At 39.2% G+C, this 16,877-nt stretch overlaps 1 protein-coding gene, 1 long non-coding RNA gene and 1 pseudogene across 8 annotated transcripts in view; 2 read left to right on the top strand and 1 right to left on the bottom strand.

Annotated features, from left to right (window-relative positions):
* LOC309866131 overlaps nt 1-16,877 on the top strand; it is a 33,515-nt gene that overhangs the window by 7,691 nt on the left and 8,947 nt on the right. Inside the window, exons 2-3 of one of the 2 annotated variants that reach the window (XR_014312424.1) lie at nt 7,193-7,269; nt 11,077-11,296. This is a non-coding gene — a long non-coding RNA (uncharacterized lncRNA). Of the gene's footprint in view, nt 1-7,177; nt 7,270-11,076; nt 11,297-16,877 lie in introns of both variants that reach the window. The other variant, XR_014312425.1, reaches the window with a different exon arrangement.
* PTGR2 (prostaglandin reductase 2) overlaps nt 1-16,877 on the bottom strand; it is a 30,941-nt gene that overhangs the window by 6,117 nt on the left and 7,947 nt on the right. For all 5 annotated transcript variants that reach the window (XM_082733528.1, XM_082733526.1, XM_082733527.1 and 2 more), the window contains 4 exons: nt 15,830-15,948; nt 5,725-5,916; nt 2,292-2,462; nt 850-1,059 (listed from right to left, as the gene is read on the bottom strand). In XM_082733528.1, the coding sequence (XP_082589654.1) occupies nt 850-1,059; nt 2,292-2,462; nt 5,725-5,916; nt 15,830-15,948 (692 nt within the window). The remainder of the gene's footprint in view (nt 1-849; nt 1,060-2,291; nt 2,463-5,724; nt 5,917-15,829; nt 15,949-16,877) is intronic.
* LOC309868075 (large ribosomal subunit protein uL22 pseudogene) lies at nt 9,050-10,769 on the top strand (annotated as a pseudogene). Its single transcript has one exon. The product of its transcript is annotated as a large ribosomal subunit protein uL22 pseudogene (transcript).

The raw sequence follows: 16,877 nt of genomic DNA, 5'->3' as shown, positions 1-16,877 counted from the left end.
GTTTACTGATTTTATGGCTGCTTCAATGCCATGAATGCCTCCTTGATTATTGTATTTAATCATTTGGTGCCAATTAATTGCTTTTGCTTTGAAGATTTATGCCTGATATGTATTTAAGAGTTTTAATTAGCTAGGAAACAAGTCCCCTCCAAAGGAACATAGAGGTAAATGAAAGTTTGGTAATATGCAAAAGAATTACACTTGTGTCACCATTGTTGTTGCTACTATTAGTAGTAGCAGTAAAGAATTTCCTTGGATTTAAATAATTTAACCTCAACTGCACATAATTTTACATACAGTAAAAGACAATGCAGTGTTAATAGCTAATGTTCATATTTTATAACACTGTTCATAAAATATGTAAATACCTGTAATCTATGTAAATCCTTTCCCTACCCAAAGTCAGAGGCCATGGCTGTGAGTTAACTGATAGGGAGTTAGGGTCAAAACTTCACCATTTGAACAATACAAATGTGATTTTATTTCTAAGTAATCTCTATATCCAAGATGGGGCTAGAACTCACAACCCTGAGATCAGGAGTTGCATGCCTGACCAACCAAGCCAGCCAGGCATCCCTACAACTAATTCTTGACAAAAATAAATTGCAGGTGAAAATATAACATTGCTAGCAAAGAACTGAAACTGATACTCACGTGCAAATTCTGCAAGCAAATGGAAGTAGCTGTAACAAGCTTTTTGTTATTTAATTACAATACTGACCATCACACTATTTCTCACAATAAACCCTAGAATTTTAGAGTTTTTTTTTTTCTCGATATCAGGTAAAAAGATAGTACATCAAATAAAATATAGTATTCAAATTTATAACAAACAAATCGGCACACAACCTGACTTATCACTGTATCACTGATGTCACCACCAACATTGTCAAAGTAAACATCCACTCCAGCTGGGCATAATTCACGGAGCTGTTCTGCGACATTCCCCTTTTTATAATTAACTGCAGCATCAAAGCCTAGTTCTGAGGTCAGAAAGAGGCACTTCTCCTGTGTTCCACAAATTCCCACCACTCTGGAACAGCCCATCAAATGGCCAATCTAAGAGGGAAATTTTAAAAATTAAACAATTTTCTGTTACCACATCTAAGTGTAAAAATGTGAAAGCACACAAGATATGACAAATATATAAGAGTATTCATCACAATTAGGTTTGATTACAGAGCTGCTGGCTTAAAGGAATTTGAAACCAAAAGAATTGAGATACAAGGTCACTCCTAAAAAAAAAGAAGATTGACTAACATTAGACTTAGTTTTAATGTTACAATCACACAATTCATTTTTTTTTTAAAGATTTTATTTATTTATTTGACACAGAGAGATCACAAGTAGGCAGAGAGGCAGGCAGAGAGAGAGGAAGGGAAGCAGGCTCCCTGCTGAGCAGAGAGCCCGACGCGGGACTCGATCCCAGCACCCTGAGATCATGACCCGAGCCGAAGGCAGCGGCTTAACCCACTGAGCCACCCAGGCGCCCACAATCACACAATTCAAAGCTGATTTCATAAAAGAAATAGACTCAAAATATCACTATCTTGCAGTTCAATATTTTTCAGGCCTCTGAGGAATTAAAATCACTACTATGATAAAATGTTTTGTTTCAATGGTTTTCACACCATAAAGGCTGTTATTCATAAAACATTAAAAAAACACATAAATTTACTTAAAAATTCTATCATAATCCTTATTATATTTCTAGAACCCAGTAAGTGCTCTCTAATTTGAAGATTCTTTTCAAAAATATGAGTTTGGGGGCACCTGGGTGGCTCAGTGGGTTAAGCCTCTGCCTTCAGCTCAGGTCATGATCTCAGGGTCCTAGGATCGAGCCCTATATTGGGCTCTCTGCTCAGCAGGGAGCCTGTTTCTCCCCCTCTCTCTCTCTGCCTGCCTCTCTGCCTACTTGTAACCTCTGTCTGTCAAATAAATAAAATCTTTAAATATATATATATAGATAGATAGATAGATAGAGATATAGATATGTTTGCCTTTTAATTAATGAATTCCAGATAGGTACTCTATGAGCTTCTTCCTCATATTGATTAAAGCAATGTTCTAGAATTTACCATGTCTGTTTTCGGTTAATAGAGAACAAGATACAAAAATCTACATTTTTCATGTTGTTATCAAGAGAGTCTAAGCACATAATAACATCATTTCTACCCAAAATGAATATTATAAATTTGTTCAATTTTATATTTTAAACTATATACATGTACCCAGAAATTTGATTATGACCACTTATTTTAGAAAATCAAATTAATTCTCAGAAATTTTACCTGCCCAGCCAAGGATCCACAAGCACCAGCAGCTCCACTAACAACCATTGTCTGATTAGATCCAGCAGTTATGTGACCTTTCTCCTGTATCCCAATCAAGGAAGTCAAACCAGGCATACCTATAGCTCCAAGAAAGTATGAAAGGTGTCCGTCCACAAGTTGTGGGTCCACCTAAAATAAAACATGTAACTTTAAAAAAATAATACTAGGAATTTCTGTTTTAAGTCAACCATGTAGAGACAACCTGTTATGGACTGTTGTGTCCCCCCAGATTCTTATGTTGATGACCTAACTCTTAATGTAACTATATGTGGAGACAGGACCTTTAGGGAGATAATTAAAGTTAAATAAGGTCCTAGGGAAAGGACCCGAATCCAAAAGGATTTGTTTCCTAGTAAAAGAAGGAAGAGACACCAGAGCTCTTTCTCTGCATGTGCACAAAGGAAAGGCTGAGGGGCGCCTGGGTGGCTCAGTGGGTTAAAGCCTCTGCCTTCAGCTCAGGTCATGATCTCAGGGTCCTAGGATCAAGCCCCACATCAGGCTCTCTGCTCAGCAGGGAGTGTGCTTCCCCTTCTTTCTCTGCCTGCCTCTCTGCCTACTTGTAATCTCTCTCTGTCAAATAAATAAATAAAATTAAAAAAAAAAAAAAAGAAAGAAAGAAAGAAAGAAAGAAAGAAAGAAAGGCTGAATGCAAAAAGGCAGCCAACTGCAAGCCAGAAAGAGAGGCTTCACTATAAACCAAATTTTCCAGCACCTAGATCTCAGACTTTTTAGCCTCCAGAACTGTGAGAAAATAAATTTCTGTCGTTGAAGCCACCCAGTCTATGGTATTTTGTAATGGCATTCCAAGCAGACTAATAAACAACCCAATATGGTTTCTAGAACAGTAAGCCATTCTTCATTCTTGCTAAAATTCTGTAATTTACTTGTACAAAGTAAAATAGAAATGAATATTACTTCTCTTTATGGCAAAACAAACAAAAACTTTAAGGAATTCTCACATGAAAGGCACTAAGCATTCTTTCTCCTCAGTGCCCCAAGTATATAAAAATTAGAGAAGAAATATTTAAGGGGAAAACATTAGGCAGAACTGGAAAGTTTTAAAATCTCTGAGAATAAATAGATAAATAAATAAAATCTCTGATAATTCCAAAGTAAGCATTTATCTATATAAAAATCAGTTCAGGGGGGCACCTGGGAGGCTCAGTGGGTTAAAACCTCTGCCTTTGGCTCAGGTCATGATCCCAGGGTTCTGGGATCGAGCCCAACATCGGGCTCTCTGCTCAGCAGGGAGCCTGCTTCCTCCTCTCCGTCTGCCTGCCTCTCTGCCTACTTGTGATCTCTGTCTGTCAAATAAATAAATAAAATCTTAAAAAAAAAAAAATCAGTTCAGGGGCACCTAAGTGGCTCAGTCAGGTAAGCGACTGCCTTCGGCTCAGGTCATGATTCCAGGGTCCTGGGATGGAGTCCCGCATTGAGCTCCTTGCTTGGTGGGGAGCCTGCTTCTCCCTCTCCCTCTCCTCCTCCCCCTGCTTATACTCGCCCTCAAATAAATAAATAAAATCTTAAAAAAAAAAAATCAGCTCAAACCCCAAGAGTTCTCATTGTTGATGCTTAAAATGTACCATAAAATATAATTTCTTTTAGTTAATTACAGAATAAAATGAATTTTATTTTTTTTGCATTTTATGTTTATATGTTTACCAGGCCCTATCAATAGTTTATACTTCTAAATTCTCTGTGTCTATTTTCTTATCTGTAAAGTTAGGGGGAATTGGATAAAAAGAAATGATATGGAAAGACTCCCTACCATAAAAATTTTATAACAATATTTTAAGGAACTGAATAACTTTGGTAAAAATTTAATTATCCACCAAAAATAATTAAGATTCACTACCTTAATTTGACTTGTACTTTGATTTTGATTTGATTTGTTATAAATTTGATTTGATTTGTCATAAACAAATAAAATGGCAGTTTGTATTCAGCAGTCTGAAATAACTACCAGTTAAATCTACTATAAACATAAAGGTAATTGAGAGTTGAAAGTCAACGATACTCAGAAAGCAGACCCCCTGCTTCTCTACTCTCTCCCTGTGCCCCTATCCTGCCCCGCTTGTGCTCTCCCTCCCTCAAATTTAAAAAATTAAAAACTGTTTTTAAAAAAGTACTAAAATTGGGGAACCTGCGTGACTCAGTGGATTAAAGCCTCTGCCTTCAGCTCAGGTCATGATCCCAGGGTCCTGGGATCGAGCCCCACATCGGGCTCCCTGCTCAGCAGGGAGCCTACTCCCCACCCTCCACCTGTCAAATAAATAAATAAAATCTTTTTTTAAAAAAAGTACTAAAATTGTATAAAACTTTTAAGAAAGTCCTAGTCAGGGACGCCTGGGTGGCGCAGTTGGTTAAGCAGCTGCCTTCGGCTCAGGTCATGATCCCGGCGTCCTGGGATCGAGTCCCGCATCGGGCTCCTTGCTCAGCGGGGAGCCTGCTTCTCCCTCTGCCTCTGCCTGCCATTCTGTCTGCCTGTGCTCGCTCTCCCCCCTCCTCTCTCTCTCTGATAAATAAATAAAATCTTAAAAAAAAAAAAAGAAAGTCCTAGTCATATTTCTTTTTTTTTTTTTTAAAGATTTTATTTATTTATTTGTCACAGAGCAAGCGAGAGCGAGCACAGGCAGACAGAGTGGAAGGCAGAGTCAGAGGGAGAAGCAGGCTCCCCATGGAGCAAGGAACCCGATGCGGGACTCGATCCCAGGACACTGGGATCATGACCTGAGCCGAAGCCAGCTGTTTAACCAACTGAGCCACCCAGGCGTCCCCATATTTCTCATAGCATTTAATGTCCACACTCATCTGTGAGAGAGCTACACTATTTTCTTCTTCCACATGAGAAAGCTAAGGGCCAGAGGCATGAAGTAACTTCCCTGATGACATATATTAGGTTGAATTACACGAAGCTACCAGGTTTCGTAGGGAAAAACAGACAAATATTGGTAATTTCACATGATTCAAGTAAGAGCAGAGACTGAACTTAGGACTTTGACAGAAAAAGTCATTTCAAGAACAAACCAAATGCACTTCTTAAAGTTAAATGGCAATTTCTCGGGAAACTTTAAAGCACACAACTCTAAGGGGCCTGCTGGTTCTTGGCATAAAATATTTTTTGATGCTTACAATTCAGGCTTTATTTTATAGTTGCAAAATTTGAGAAATAAAATACACCACCATCTGCTAATAATCTAAGAACTGTCCTATAGTTATGGCCAACAATGGAAAAGAAACAAAGGTTTTCCACATTTTGGAAGCTATCTAAAAGAAAATACATGCTTTTATTAATTTTCCCTGATAACAAACTGAATGCCAAATGCACAAAATAAAAATTAAGCCGGGGTGGGATGCGGAGAGAATCCAGATATTGCATATTATACATCACCTTTTCTAGGCTATTTCCATCCAGAATAACCTTGGTTTGCCAGGGCCAATAAAAGGAAGTCACAAAATCGCCTTTGGTAAAATTAATGTGTTTGCTTTCTTTGACAATCCCAATACCTCCACCATCAACCACTTGAGACAGCTCCCAAGGTCTTATGTAATCAGTACCAGTGTCTTCATTCATTCTGCAACGCTGAAAGAGAAAAACGATTATGGTAATTTTGCCTGGCAATACCAGGCAGTTTATTAATTTACCTCATGACTAAAAGAAAGGTATATAGTCAGTAATGTCAAATTAAGTCTTAGTCAAACAAATTATACTTATCTTAAATTCTATCTTCCTTTCAGTTATTTTTTTATCCTGGAAAAGGGATGTATCCCCTCTCTAATCAGTAAAAAAGTATAATTAGAAAGGTCCACAACTTTGTGAACAGACTAAAAACCACTGAATAGTACACTTTTTTTTTTTTTTAGTTTATTTACTTATTTACTTATTTTTAGTAATCTTGACACTCATCATGGGGCTTGAACTCCTGAACCCCAGATCAAGAATTGCATCCTCTTCTGACTGAGCCAGGCAAATGCCCCTGAACTGTACACTTTAAAGATTTTATTTATTTATTTGACAGACAGAGATCACAAGTAGGCAGAAAGGCAGGCAGAGAGAGAGAGAGAGAGAGGAGGAAGCAGGCTCCCCGCTGAGCAGAGAGCCCGATGGAGGACTTGATCCCAAGACCCTGAGATTATGACCTGAGCCAAAGGCAGAGACTTTAACACACTGAGCCACCCAGGTGCCCTGAACTGTACACTTTAAATGTATAAACTGTATGACAGATGAATTTTATTTCAACAAAGCTGTTAAAATTTTTAAACAATTAAAGTAGGTACTATTACATTACACTAGCAAACATAATACAAAATACTGCATCAGTGCTTTCAATGGATTGTGTCAAATTACATATACTTACATGTTGCTATTATAAAACTTTACATTTTTTCTAGAAAACAAACCAACAACATATAGACCATATTACAACTCATTTCTACTGACCTAGAGATTCTGCTTCCTCCATGGAAATAACTCAAGAAGAAACGAAACAACTTTTACATGGTTGTTCATTACAAGTTCAGACCAAGCATTACATCATACCTCCTAACCTCAGGTAGATATTCTCTTTATTCTATGAAGACAAAATGTCACAGAAGCACCACACCTTTCCACAGGACTAGAGCTAAAGATATCTCTGAGAAGCAGTTAAGACTCTCTTCTCTGTGGCTCACTCTTGCCCATTCATGAAGGCCAAGGTGTAGAGGCAGTGTGGGAGACTGAAAAGATACCTGGGTACCTCATTAAGGCGCCTCATGTGGTATAGTTCAATTCACCAGGGAAAAGGACCAAACGGGGAATTGAGGCGGAAATTTCTATGACAATATACTTACTACACTGCTGCTAGTATCGCTCTCCCAAGTATTCATAGAAGCAAATGCAAAAGCCACTGAATACTGCCAGACCAAGGACCTGACCTTCTTTCTCTCCCTTTTTAAGGTAATTTGCTTTTTTTTCCCGCTTTAATTTTTAAAGTAATCTCTACACCCAATGTGGGGCTCGAACTAACAACCCCAAGATTAAGAATCACATGCTTGGGGCGCCTGGGTGGCTCAGTGGGTTAAAGCCTCTGCCTTTAGCTCAGGTCATGATCCCAGTGTCCTGGGATCGAGCCCCACATCGGGCTCTCTGCTCAGCGGAGAGCCTACTTCCTTCTCTCTCTCTCTCTGCCTGCCTCTCTGCCTACTTGTGATCTCTGTCAATTAAATAAATTAAATCTTTTAAAAAAAAAAAAAAGAAAAAAAAAAAGAATCACATGCTTTACTAACTGAGCCAGCCAGGTGCCCCTCGAAGACCTCTTAGAAGAGGCTAACAGAGAAAAAAGGAGCAAGTAATTCTCCACAGGTAAGCAAATGATGTCAACACAACAGAAGATTATATAACCACCAAAATAATATTTGGACTGGTTTTTCATATCTAAGTATAAAGTCACTTAAATATCAAAGTAGTATATATACATTAAATACAACTATTTAATACTGTGTACACTGGTGATTAAAATTAGTTATGAACCTGAATATATATTTTTTAAGAACAATGTCTAGTAAAAGCAACCAAGATGATTTTCTTCCCTCTTTCCTTTCACTAGTACTTAATATTAACACCATGCTATGACTGGAGATACAGTGATAAATAAAACCTCTGTTTCCTTAAGTTTACTCTTTATTAGGAAAGACAGACATCACGATGCCTGGGAGGCTCAGTCGGGTAAGCATCTACTTTCACCTCAGGTCATGAACCCAGGGTCTTCAGATCAAGTCCCACATTGGGCTCCTTGCTCAGCCGGGAGCCTGCTTCTCCCTCTGCCTGCGGCTCCCCCTGCTTGTGCTCTCTCTCTCTCTCTCCCCCTGACAAATAAATAAATAAAATATTTTTAAAAAAGAAAAAAAAAAAGGAGGAAAGACAGACATCTAATAACTACCCCAGTAATTCTTCATTACAACTAGGATAAATGCTATAGATCAAAGTCCTGTTTTGAGAAAATGTAACAGGGAAAGGACTAGCCCAAAGGTTCAAGGTAATTTACCAAAGGAAATCCTTTTAATGCAGGCTTTGAGGGAGTAACAGGAGTTGGCCAGGTAACGGGAGAGAGGAAGACAGAGAATATGTATGTAGGCTTGTTTTAATTTGTACTCAGGATTTTTAGTCAGGTATAGTCAAACAACAGACATGGGGCCAACTGCCTTGAAGGAAGAGTTTATCACTTATGATTCCCAAGAGGAGGAGCACACCAGACCACACAGGGCCAAACGGGGAAGCACTAGAATTAATGAGGAAGAAAAAGCAGCAACAGGACAGGATGGCCCAGGAGTTTTTTTGTTCGTTTGTTTTGTTTTTTTTTTTTAAATGGCTCAGAGTCTTTACTGTGGTTTCAGGGGGAAGAAACAGGCAAGACAGATTGGACAAACTTGATTAAGTTTAGGATTAGACAGTTGGAAAACTTCTGTGGGCCCTGATTATAGGGGCGGTCCCTAGTTGTCTGGCACCTGACCTTTGGGGATTTGGGCCAGGGGAAAAATTAGCTTGGTGTGTAACAGTTAGACGAAGGAGGTGGTTGCTATGTTTCAGGCAAGATGTTTGTTATCGCTAAAAATATGCTGGTAGGGGCAGTCTCTCCAGGATTGGGAAGACCCCTAAGATATGAAAGCATTAAACAATTCAGAAAAGGGCTCTTCCCCGAAGCAGCCTGAGGTGACCTCTGAAAACGGTTTGATATTTGCTTGATCCAAAAGAGGCTACAAAATCATGCAAATCAAGAGGTTCAAATCTCCGTGTTCACTTTAAGAACACATATGAAACCACCCAGGCCATCAAGCGTACGCATATCTGAAAAGCCACCAAGTATCCAAAAGATGTCACTTTGCTGAAGCCATGTGTGCCATTCTGTCGCTACAGTGGTGGAGCTGGTAGGTGTGTCCAGGCTACAGAGGGGGGCTAGACACAGGGTTGGTGGCCCAAGAAGAGTGGTGCATTTTTACTACACATGCTTAACAATGTGGAGAGTAATGCTGCACGTAAGGGTTTAGATGTCGATTCTCTGGTCATTGAGCCCAGCCAGGTGAGCAAAGTCCCCAAGACACAGCATAGAACTTATAGGGCTCCTTGTCAGATGAACCCACATATGAGCTCTCCCTGCCCCATCGAGACGATCCCTCCTGAAAAAGAGCAAACTGTCCCTAAACCAGAGGAGGTTGCACAGAAGAAAAAGATACCCCAGAAGAAACTGAAGAAAACAAAACCTTATGGCTCAGGAGTAAATTCTGCCCAGAATAACTGCAAATAAAAAAAAAAAAAATACAGAAAAGGAGAAACATGACTAATATAAGGCTTAAGCAAAAAGGGCCACTGGTGTGTTACACAAGTGAGAAGCCCAGTGTGGCCAGGGTACAGGGGAAGAAGTAAAGTCAGGGATGGTAAGGCTGGGCAGGCAAACAGGGACCAGACTATGAAGCATCTTAGACCATGTCCAGAAAGTTAGTCTTTGCAAGACTAAAAGAAAGCCAATAAACATAAAGGTGACATGATTAGTTACTATGGTAAAAATATCATTCTGACTGCAGTGTAAGAGACCATGTAAGAGGGAGTGTATGCAAGGGTTCCCCACTGGGAGAGAAACAATGGTGATCTGGACTAGAGAGATGTCCTTGGAGTTTACGGAGAAGTGGACTGAATTGAGATGTACTTAGAAGTAGGACCCGCAGGATTTGAGATCGACTGAGAATGAAGAGACTAAATTCTCAAGAAAAACTCAGTTTTGTAGCATGAAATGAGTGGATGGAGAAGCTATGTACTTCCCTGGAGGAAACAGAGGTTTTCTGTTTTTGTTGTTTTGAGGTTGGGGTATTCAGAAGTGGAGGTCCTGAATTTAATCCATGTTATAATCTTAGGTGTTTCATCATCTCTCCTAAAATCGTTGGGTCAGAGGCACCTGGGTGGCTCAGTGAGTTAAAGCCTCTGCTTTCGGCTCAGGTCATGATCCCAGGGTCCTGGCCCCACATCGGGTTCTCTGCTCAGCGGGGAGCCTGCTTTCCCCTCTCTCTCTCTCTCTCTGTCTGCCTCTCTGCCTGCTTGTGATCTCTGTCAAATAATAAAATCTTTTAAAAAAAATCATTGGGTCATAAATTTCTCTCACTTTAAGACTCTAAGTCAGAGGGAATTCTGCTGAATAGGAAGTTTGTTCCAACTTAAATACTGTGAAAAAAACATCCTCTCTGCTTGTTTTCAACTATTCCTCTTGAACTGCTCTGCTTGGTTTTTAAAACCCTTCTAACCTTGAACCTTGGCTTTACTTTGATGAATTTTTTTCTCTTAATTTACTTTGTACTTATTATCCTGGGCTTCAATGATAGGCTTTCCATTTTGTTCATCAGGGCATGTATAATCCTTAGTGCCCTGAGCTACGTCTTACATATTGAAGTGTTTAAGTCTTAAGAAATCCAAGCCAGAAAAAAAAAAAAAAAAAAAAAAAAGAAATCCAAGCCAGTCATCATCCAGAATTGACTCTAAGTACTAAACAGCACACTGTATTTTTCTCCTGAAAATTGGTAATTATTCTCCTCACATGATTTGCTTAGCACAGTCTAGAGTTCAAGGGCGATAGCTTGACTGAGCTTGTCTTAACTGCCACTGAAAGGTGGAGCATCTTTAGGTCTGTGGGAAATTAGCGACCTAATTTAACCCTCGGTATCAACTCGAACATTTGTCTATTTAGAATGTCCTAGACCAATCACCACCTCATTTCCCTAGCCCACTAAGAAAAATTTCTTCCTACACCAGAGAAGAATCTTGAATGAAGTCATCAAATTGCTTTCCACTGTTAGTACAATCAAGTGTGATTGGCGTCATTGAAAGAGGCTGAATTGCACTCCTAGATCAGAGAGAAGAGGAGCCTTCCCAAAGCTACAACTCTCCTGGCAGAAAACGGCACTGTCTTGGGGTATCTACTGTAAAAGAAGCCCGGGAAGAGGTAAGGCAGGATTTTCTTTATCCTTTACTTCGGTACTTTTTTTTTTTTTTTTTTAATTTTATTTATTTATTTGAAAGACGGAGATCACAAGTAGGCAGAGAGGCAGGCAGAGAGAGAGAGAGAGGGAAGCAGGCTTCCTGCGGAGCAGGGAGCCCGATGCGGGGCTCGATCCCAGGACCCCGAGATCATGACCCGAGCCAAAGGCAGCAGCCCAAACCACTGAGCCACCCAGGCGCCCCTACTTCGGTACTTTAAAAGCCAAAAGGAGAGGCAAGCAGACAGTACAGAAACAGTAATACAGAAAGAGATTATAAAATTGCCTATTTGTTTCTTTGGCCAACTTTCTACTTTTCACAGACTAATGTATAGGAACTTTCTGCATGTCAACCATTATCTTTTTTTCCTATTTATATTGCAAATGTTTCTGTTTGCCATTTATCTTTTGATTTTGTACATGCTATTTTATTATGTTTTACAAAGGACAGTGTTTTTAAAATAGTCATATTCATCAATCATGTGTCTTCATATTAGTTGGATTTACGGTCATTCTTATAAAGTCTTTCATTCCCCAACATCATTCAATTGTTAACCCAGACATATACATATATCTCTTAGAGAGTTCAAGATGTGCTGGGGGGGCGGTGTGGGAAGAACAGAGGAGGAAAGAGAGAATCTTAAGCAGGCTCTATGCCCAGTGCAAAGGCAATACATGACCTGAAATCAAGAGACAGATGCTTAATAAATGAGTCATCCAGGTGCCCCTTTATAGTTTCATTTTTTTCTTTAATTTTTTAATATCTCTTGGAATTTATTCTAGTGAAGGGTTGAGCTAAAAATGTAATTTTTTCCCAAAAGTATATAGTCAACTGATCCAACAGTTTATTGAATAAGCTATCCTGATTTCCTTTTAACTTATTTTACATAAATAAAAGGAAGCTATAAAACTAGTACAAAGGACAGAGATTAATGAAACAGACAATAGGAAAAAATGCAGAATATCAACAAAACCAAAAGTTGTTCCTTCGAAAAATTAACAATTGACAATGTTTTAGCTAATCTGACCAAGAAAAAAATAAATAAGACTTAAATTACTAAAATCAGGGGCGCCTGGGTGGCTCAGTTGGTTAGGCAACTGCCTTCAGCTCAGGTCATGATCCTGGAGTCCCAGAATTGAGTCCCACATCTGGCTCCCTGCTCGGCAGGGAGTCTGCTTCTCCCTCTGACCTCTCTCTTCTCATTCTCTCTCTCTCTCCCAAATAAATAAATTTTTTAAAAAAACTTTAAATTACTAAAATCAGGAATGAAAGAAAGGGTATTACTACCTATCTTTCAGAAATAAAAGGATTATAAGGAAATACTAAGATATGCCAATATACATATGCCAATAAATTATACAACTGAGATGAAATGGACAAATTCCCAGAAAGACACAAACTACTGAAGCTGACTCAAGAAGGAATAGAAAATCCTAGTAGGCCTAAAACAAATGAAGATATTGAACTAGTAATTTTAAAACTCTCCAAAAAAGCCCAGGCCAGACAGCTTCATTGGTGAATTCTACCAGTCTTTTCAAGCGTACCAATTCTTCACAAACTCTTCCAAAAATAGAACAGGAGGGAACAGGGGCACCTGGGTGGCTCAGTGGGTTAAAACCTCGGCCTTCAGCTCAGGTCATGATCTCAGGGTCCTGGGATTGAGCCCCACATGGGGCTCTCTGCTCAGCGAGGAGCCTGCTTCCCCCCACCCTGCCTACGTCTCTGCCTACTTGTGACCCCTCTCTGTCAAGTAAATAAATAAAATCTTTAAAAAATAAAAAAAAAAGAACAGGGAGCCTGGGTAGCTCAGTGGGTTGGGCCTCTGCCTTTGGCTCGGGTCATGATCTCAGGATCCTGGGATTGAGTCCCACATCGGGCTCTCTGCTTGCTGGGGAGCCTGCATCTCCCTCTCTCTCTGCCTGCCTCTCTGCCTACTTGTGATCTCTCTCTCTCTGTCAAATAAATAAAAAATTTTTTAAAAAAATTAAAAATAAAAAATAAAAGAACAGGAGGGAACATTTCCCAACCTATTCTGAGGCCTAAATTACCCTAATACCAAAGTCAGGCAAACACATCACAAGAAAACAAGAGACCATGAATATAGTCTCATAACCTTATAGATGCAAAAAAAAAAAAAATCAACAAAATAGTAGCAAACTAAATCTGATAACATATCGGGGCACAAAGGTGGCTCAGTCACCCAAATCAAGCCCCACATGGGTCTCTGCATTCAGCATGGAGTCTGTTTGTCCCTCCTCTTCCCATCTGCACGCGCATACACACACACACACACTCTCTCTCTCTTTCTCTTTCTCAAATAAATAAATCTCAAAAAAAGAATAAATTCCAGGAGCACCTGGGTGGGTCAGTTGATTGAGCATCTGCCTTTGGCTCGAGTCATGATCCCAGGGCCCTGGAATCAAGCCCTGAGTCAGGCTCCCAGCTCAGCAGAGGACATGCTTCTCCCTCTTCTCCTTGCCTGTGATCTCTCTCACTACCTGTCTCTCTCTCTCTCTCAAATAAATAAGTAAAATCTTTTATAAATAAATAAATAAATAAATCCAACAACATATCAAGGAATTATACATTTGAGACAAATGTCATTTAGTCGAAGAATACAAGAGTGATTTAACATCTAAAAATTAATTAATGTAATAAAACTTTTCAATAGATTAAAAAGCAAAAACCCCAAGAGCATCTCAAGAGAAGCAGAAAATGCATATGACAAAATCTAAAACTGCTTCTGGGGGGAAGGAGTAAGGAGGACTTTATTATTTAATGGGCACAGAATTTCTGTTTCAGAAGATGAAAAATTTCTGGAAATGGAAAGCAGTAGCTGCACAACATTGTGAATGTCCCTAATGTTGCTGTATTATACATTTGAAAATTGTTAAAATGGCGTATTTTGTTATATGTATCTTATCAAAATAAACAAAATCCCTTTATGATAAAAACTTGTAACAAACCAGGAACCAAATCAGTACTAGGAGGAAATCTCCTCAGCCTGATAAAGGGCAACTACCAAATCCCACATCATACTTAATGATAAGACTGAATGCTTTCTGGGTGCCTGGGTGGCTCAGTGGGTTAAGCCGCTGCCTTCGGTTCGGGTCATGATCTCAGGGTCCTGGGATGGAGTCCCGCATCGGGCTCTCTGCTCAGCAGGGAGCCTGCTTCCTCCTCTCTCTCTCTGCCTGCCTCTCTGCCTACTTGTGATCTCTCTCTGTCAAATAAATAAATAAAATTTAAAAAAAAAAAAAGACTTAATGCTTTCTCCATCAGATCTAGGAATAAGATAAAGATTCCACTCTCACCACTTCTATGTAACACTGTACTGGAGGTGCTAATCAGTCAAGAAAATGAAATAAAAAGCGTTTGTGAAGGAAAAGGAGAAGCAAAAACCATTTCTGGGGACGCCTGGGTGGCTCAGTTGGTTAAGCAGCTGCCTTCGGCTCAGGTCATGATCCCAGCGTCCTGGCATCGAGTCCCATATCGGGCTCCTTGCTCCGCAGGGAGCCTGCTTCTCCATCGGACTCTGCCTTCCACTCTGTCTGCCTGTGTTCGCTCTCGCTCGCTCTCTCTGACAAATAAATAAAATCTTTAAAAAAAAAAAAAAAAACCATTTCTGTATTGATTCTAAGTCCATGTGCCTGAGGGCTTCTCAGCTGCAGTCCTAAACAGTATCTTTTTTTTTTTTTTTTAAGATTTTATTTATTTATTTGACAGACAGAGATCACAGTAGGCAGAGAGGCAGGCAGAGAGAGGAGGAAGCAGGCTCCCTGCTGAGCAGAGAGCCCGATGCCGGACTCGATCCCAGGACCCTGAGATCATGACCCGAGCAGAAGGCAGTGGCTTAACCCACTGAGCCACCCAGGCGCCCCTACACAGTATCTTTCAACAAATCTCCTTTTTCTAAAAATAAGTCATTCCTTCAAAATGAGATCAACTGGAGGGGTGCCTGGGCGGTGCAGCTGGTCAAGCATCTGACTTAGTTTTTGCTCAGATTGTGACCGCAGGGTCATGAGACTGAGCCCCGTGTCAGGCCTCAATCTCAAGTCCGCTTGGATTTCTCTCTCCCTCTCCCTCTGCCCCTTCCCACTGCTCTAAAATATATAAATAAATCTTAAAAAAAAAAAAAAACAGAGAGAGAGACCAACTAGAATAAAGGTCTTACACAGAGCCTGCATTGTAAACTCGATCAATCTGAGAGAATTTCTAATCTTAATCTGCTATCTTCAAGCTTTATTTACTACTGGGAAGTGATCTGGACATTTGAAAACCTGATCAACCACAAGTACTACTATTATGAAAACATTCTTCTACAATATTCCTTCAGAACACTAGTGAACAGCAAAGGCAATCTGTAATTCCCAGGTATCAAGATATAATTGCTCAAGTATTTATTAATTATAAGGGTTGCACAATAATATTAAAATGCAACATGAAAAATATGAAAATAAGATTAATTTTCACAAAGTCACAAAATCCTGATTCTTACCATGTAAGGATCCACAGAAAGATAAAGAGTTCTCACTTGTACTTGTCCTTCATTGATACTATCTGATAAATTTACTTCTTCTACTCGGAAGTTTTCTGCCACTGGATTACCATTTTTTCCTAAAATATTATGGAAAATATAAAATCAAAACATTACTTTCGCATGTAATTATTTATTATTCTTTAGAAAGTAACTCTAGGATTCAGGTAACTCCCTTTTAATACAGACATGAATAAGTCTACATTGTTTTCTAATTTCTCTGTAACAGAGTATAAATTTTTTAAATAGTTTTGTTTTTTTTTAAGATTTTATTTATTTGACAGACAGAGATCACAAATAGGCAGAGAGGAAGGCTGGCAGAGAGAGAGGAGGAAGCAGGCTCCCCGAGCAGCAGAGAGCCCGATGTGGGACTTGATCCCAGGACTCTGGGATCATGACCTGAGCCGCAGGCAGAGGCTTTTACCCACTGAGCCACCCAGGAGCCCTCTTTAAATAGTTTCAACTGCTCTTGATTTTCCCCAAGAAGTTTCTGTGGAAGATTGCTAACTTCAAAATTTCTTTTTAAAGATGATTAGAGATAAATCATTTCATCTGTTTTAAAATTATAGGATTTCAAAAAGTGAAAACTCACAGCCAGTTTAAATTATGAAAATTCAAAATTTATAAGGTAGCAGAAACACATCAGCCAAAATAAATGCTTAAGTAAACATTCCTTCCTCATTTTAAGAAGAAATGGAAACTTAAATGAATACAATTTTTTTAAAAAGTAAAGTCTTGGGGCACCTGGCTGGCTTAGTTGGTGGAACATGCAACTCTTGATCTCAAGATTGTGGGTTCAAGCTCCACACTGAGTGTGGAGCCAACTTTAAAATAAATAAATAAATTTTAAAAGTTTGAAAATTAGAAAATTTGAAGTTTGAAAAGAGAAATTTATAAGCAAAAAATGCCATCACTAAAAGTGTATTCTTGTTCAGTTATGTTTAACATAAGCAAACTTACTCTGTTGATTAAATCATCAAATGTGTAAGGTGGGAATAGATGTAAAAAT

Source organism: Mustela nivalis, assembly GCF_964662115.1.
Source record: "Mustela nivalis genome assembly, chromosome: 6".
NCBI classification, from domain to species: Eukaryota; Metazoa; Chordata; class Mammalia; order Carnivora; family Mustelidae; genus Mustela; species Mustela nivalis.
The sequence above is the reverse complement of the archived record's forward strand: the minus strand, read 5'-3'. Positions and strand labels throughout refer to the sequence as shown.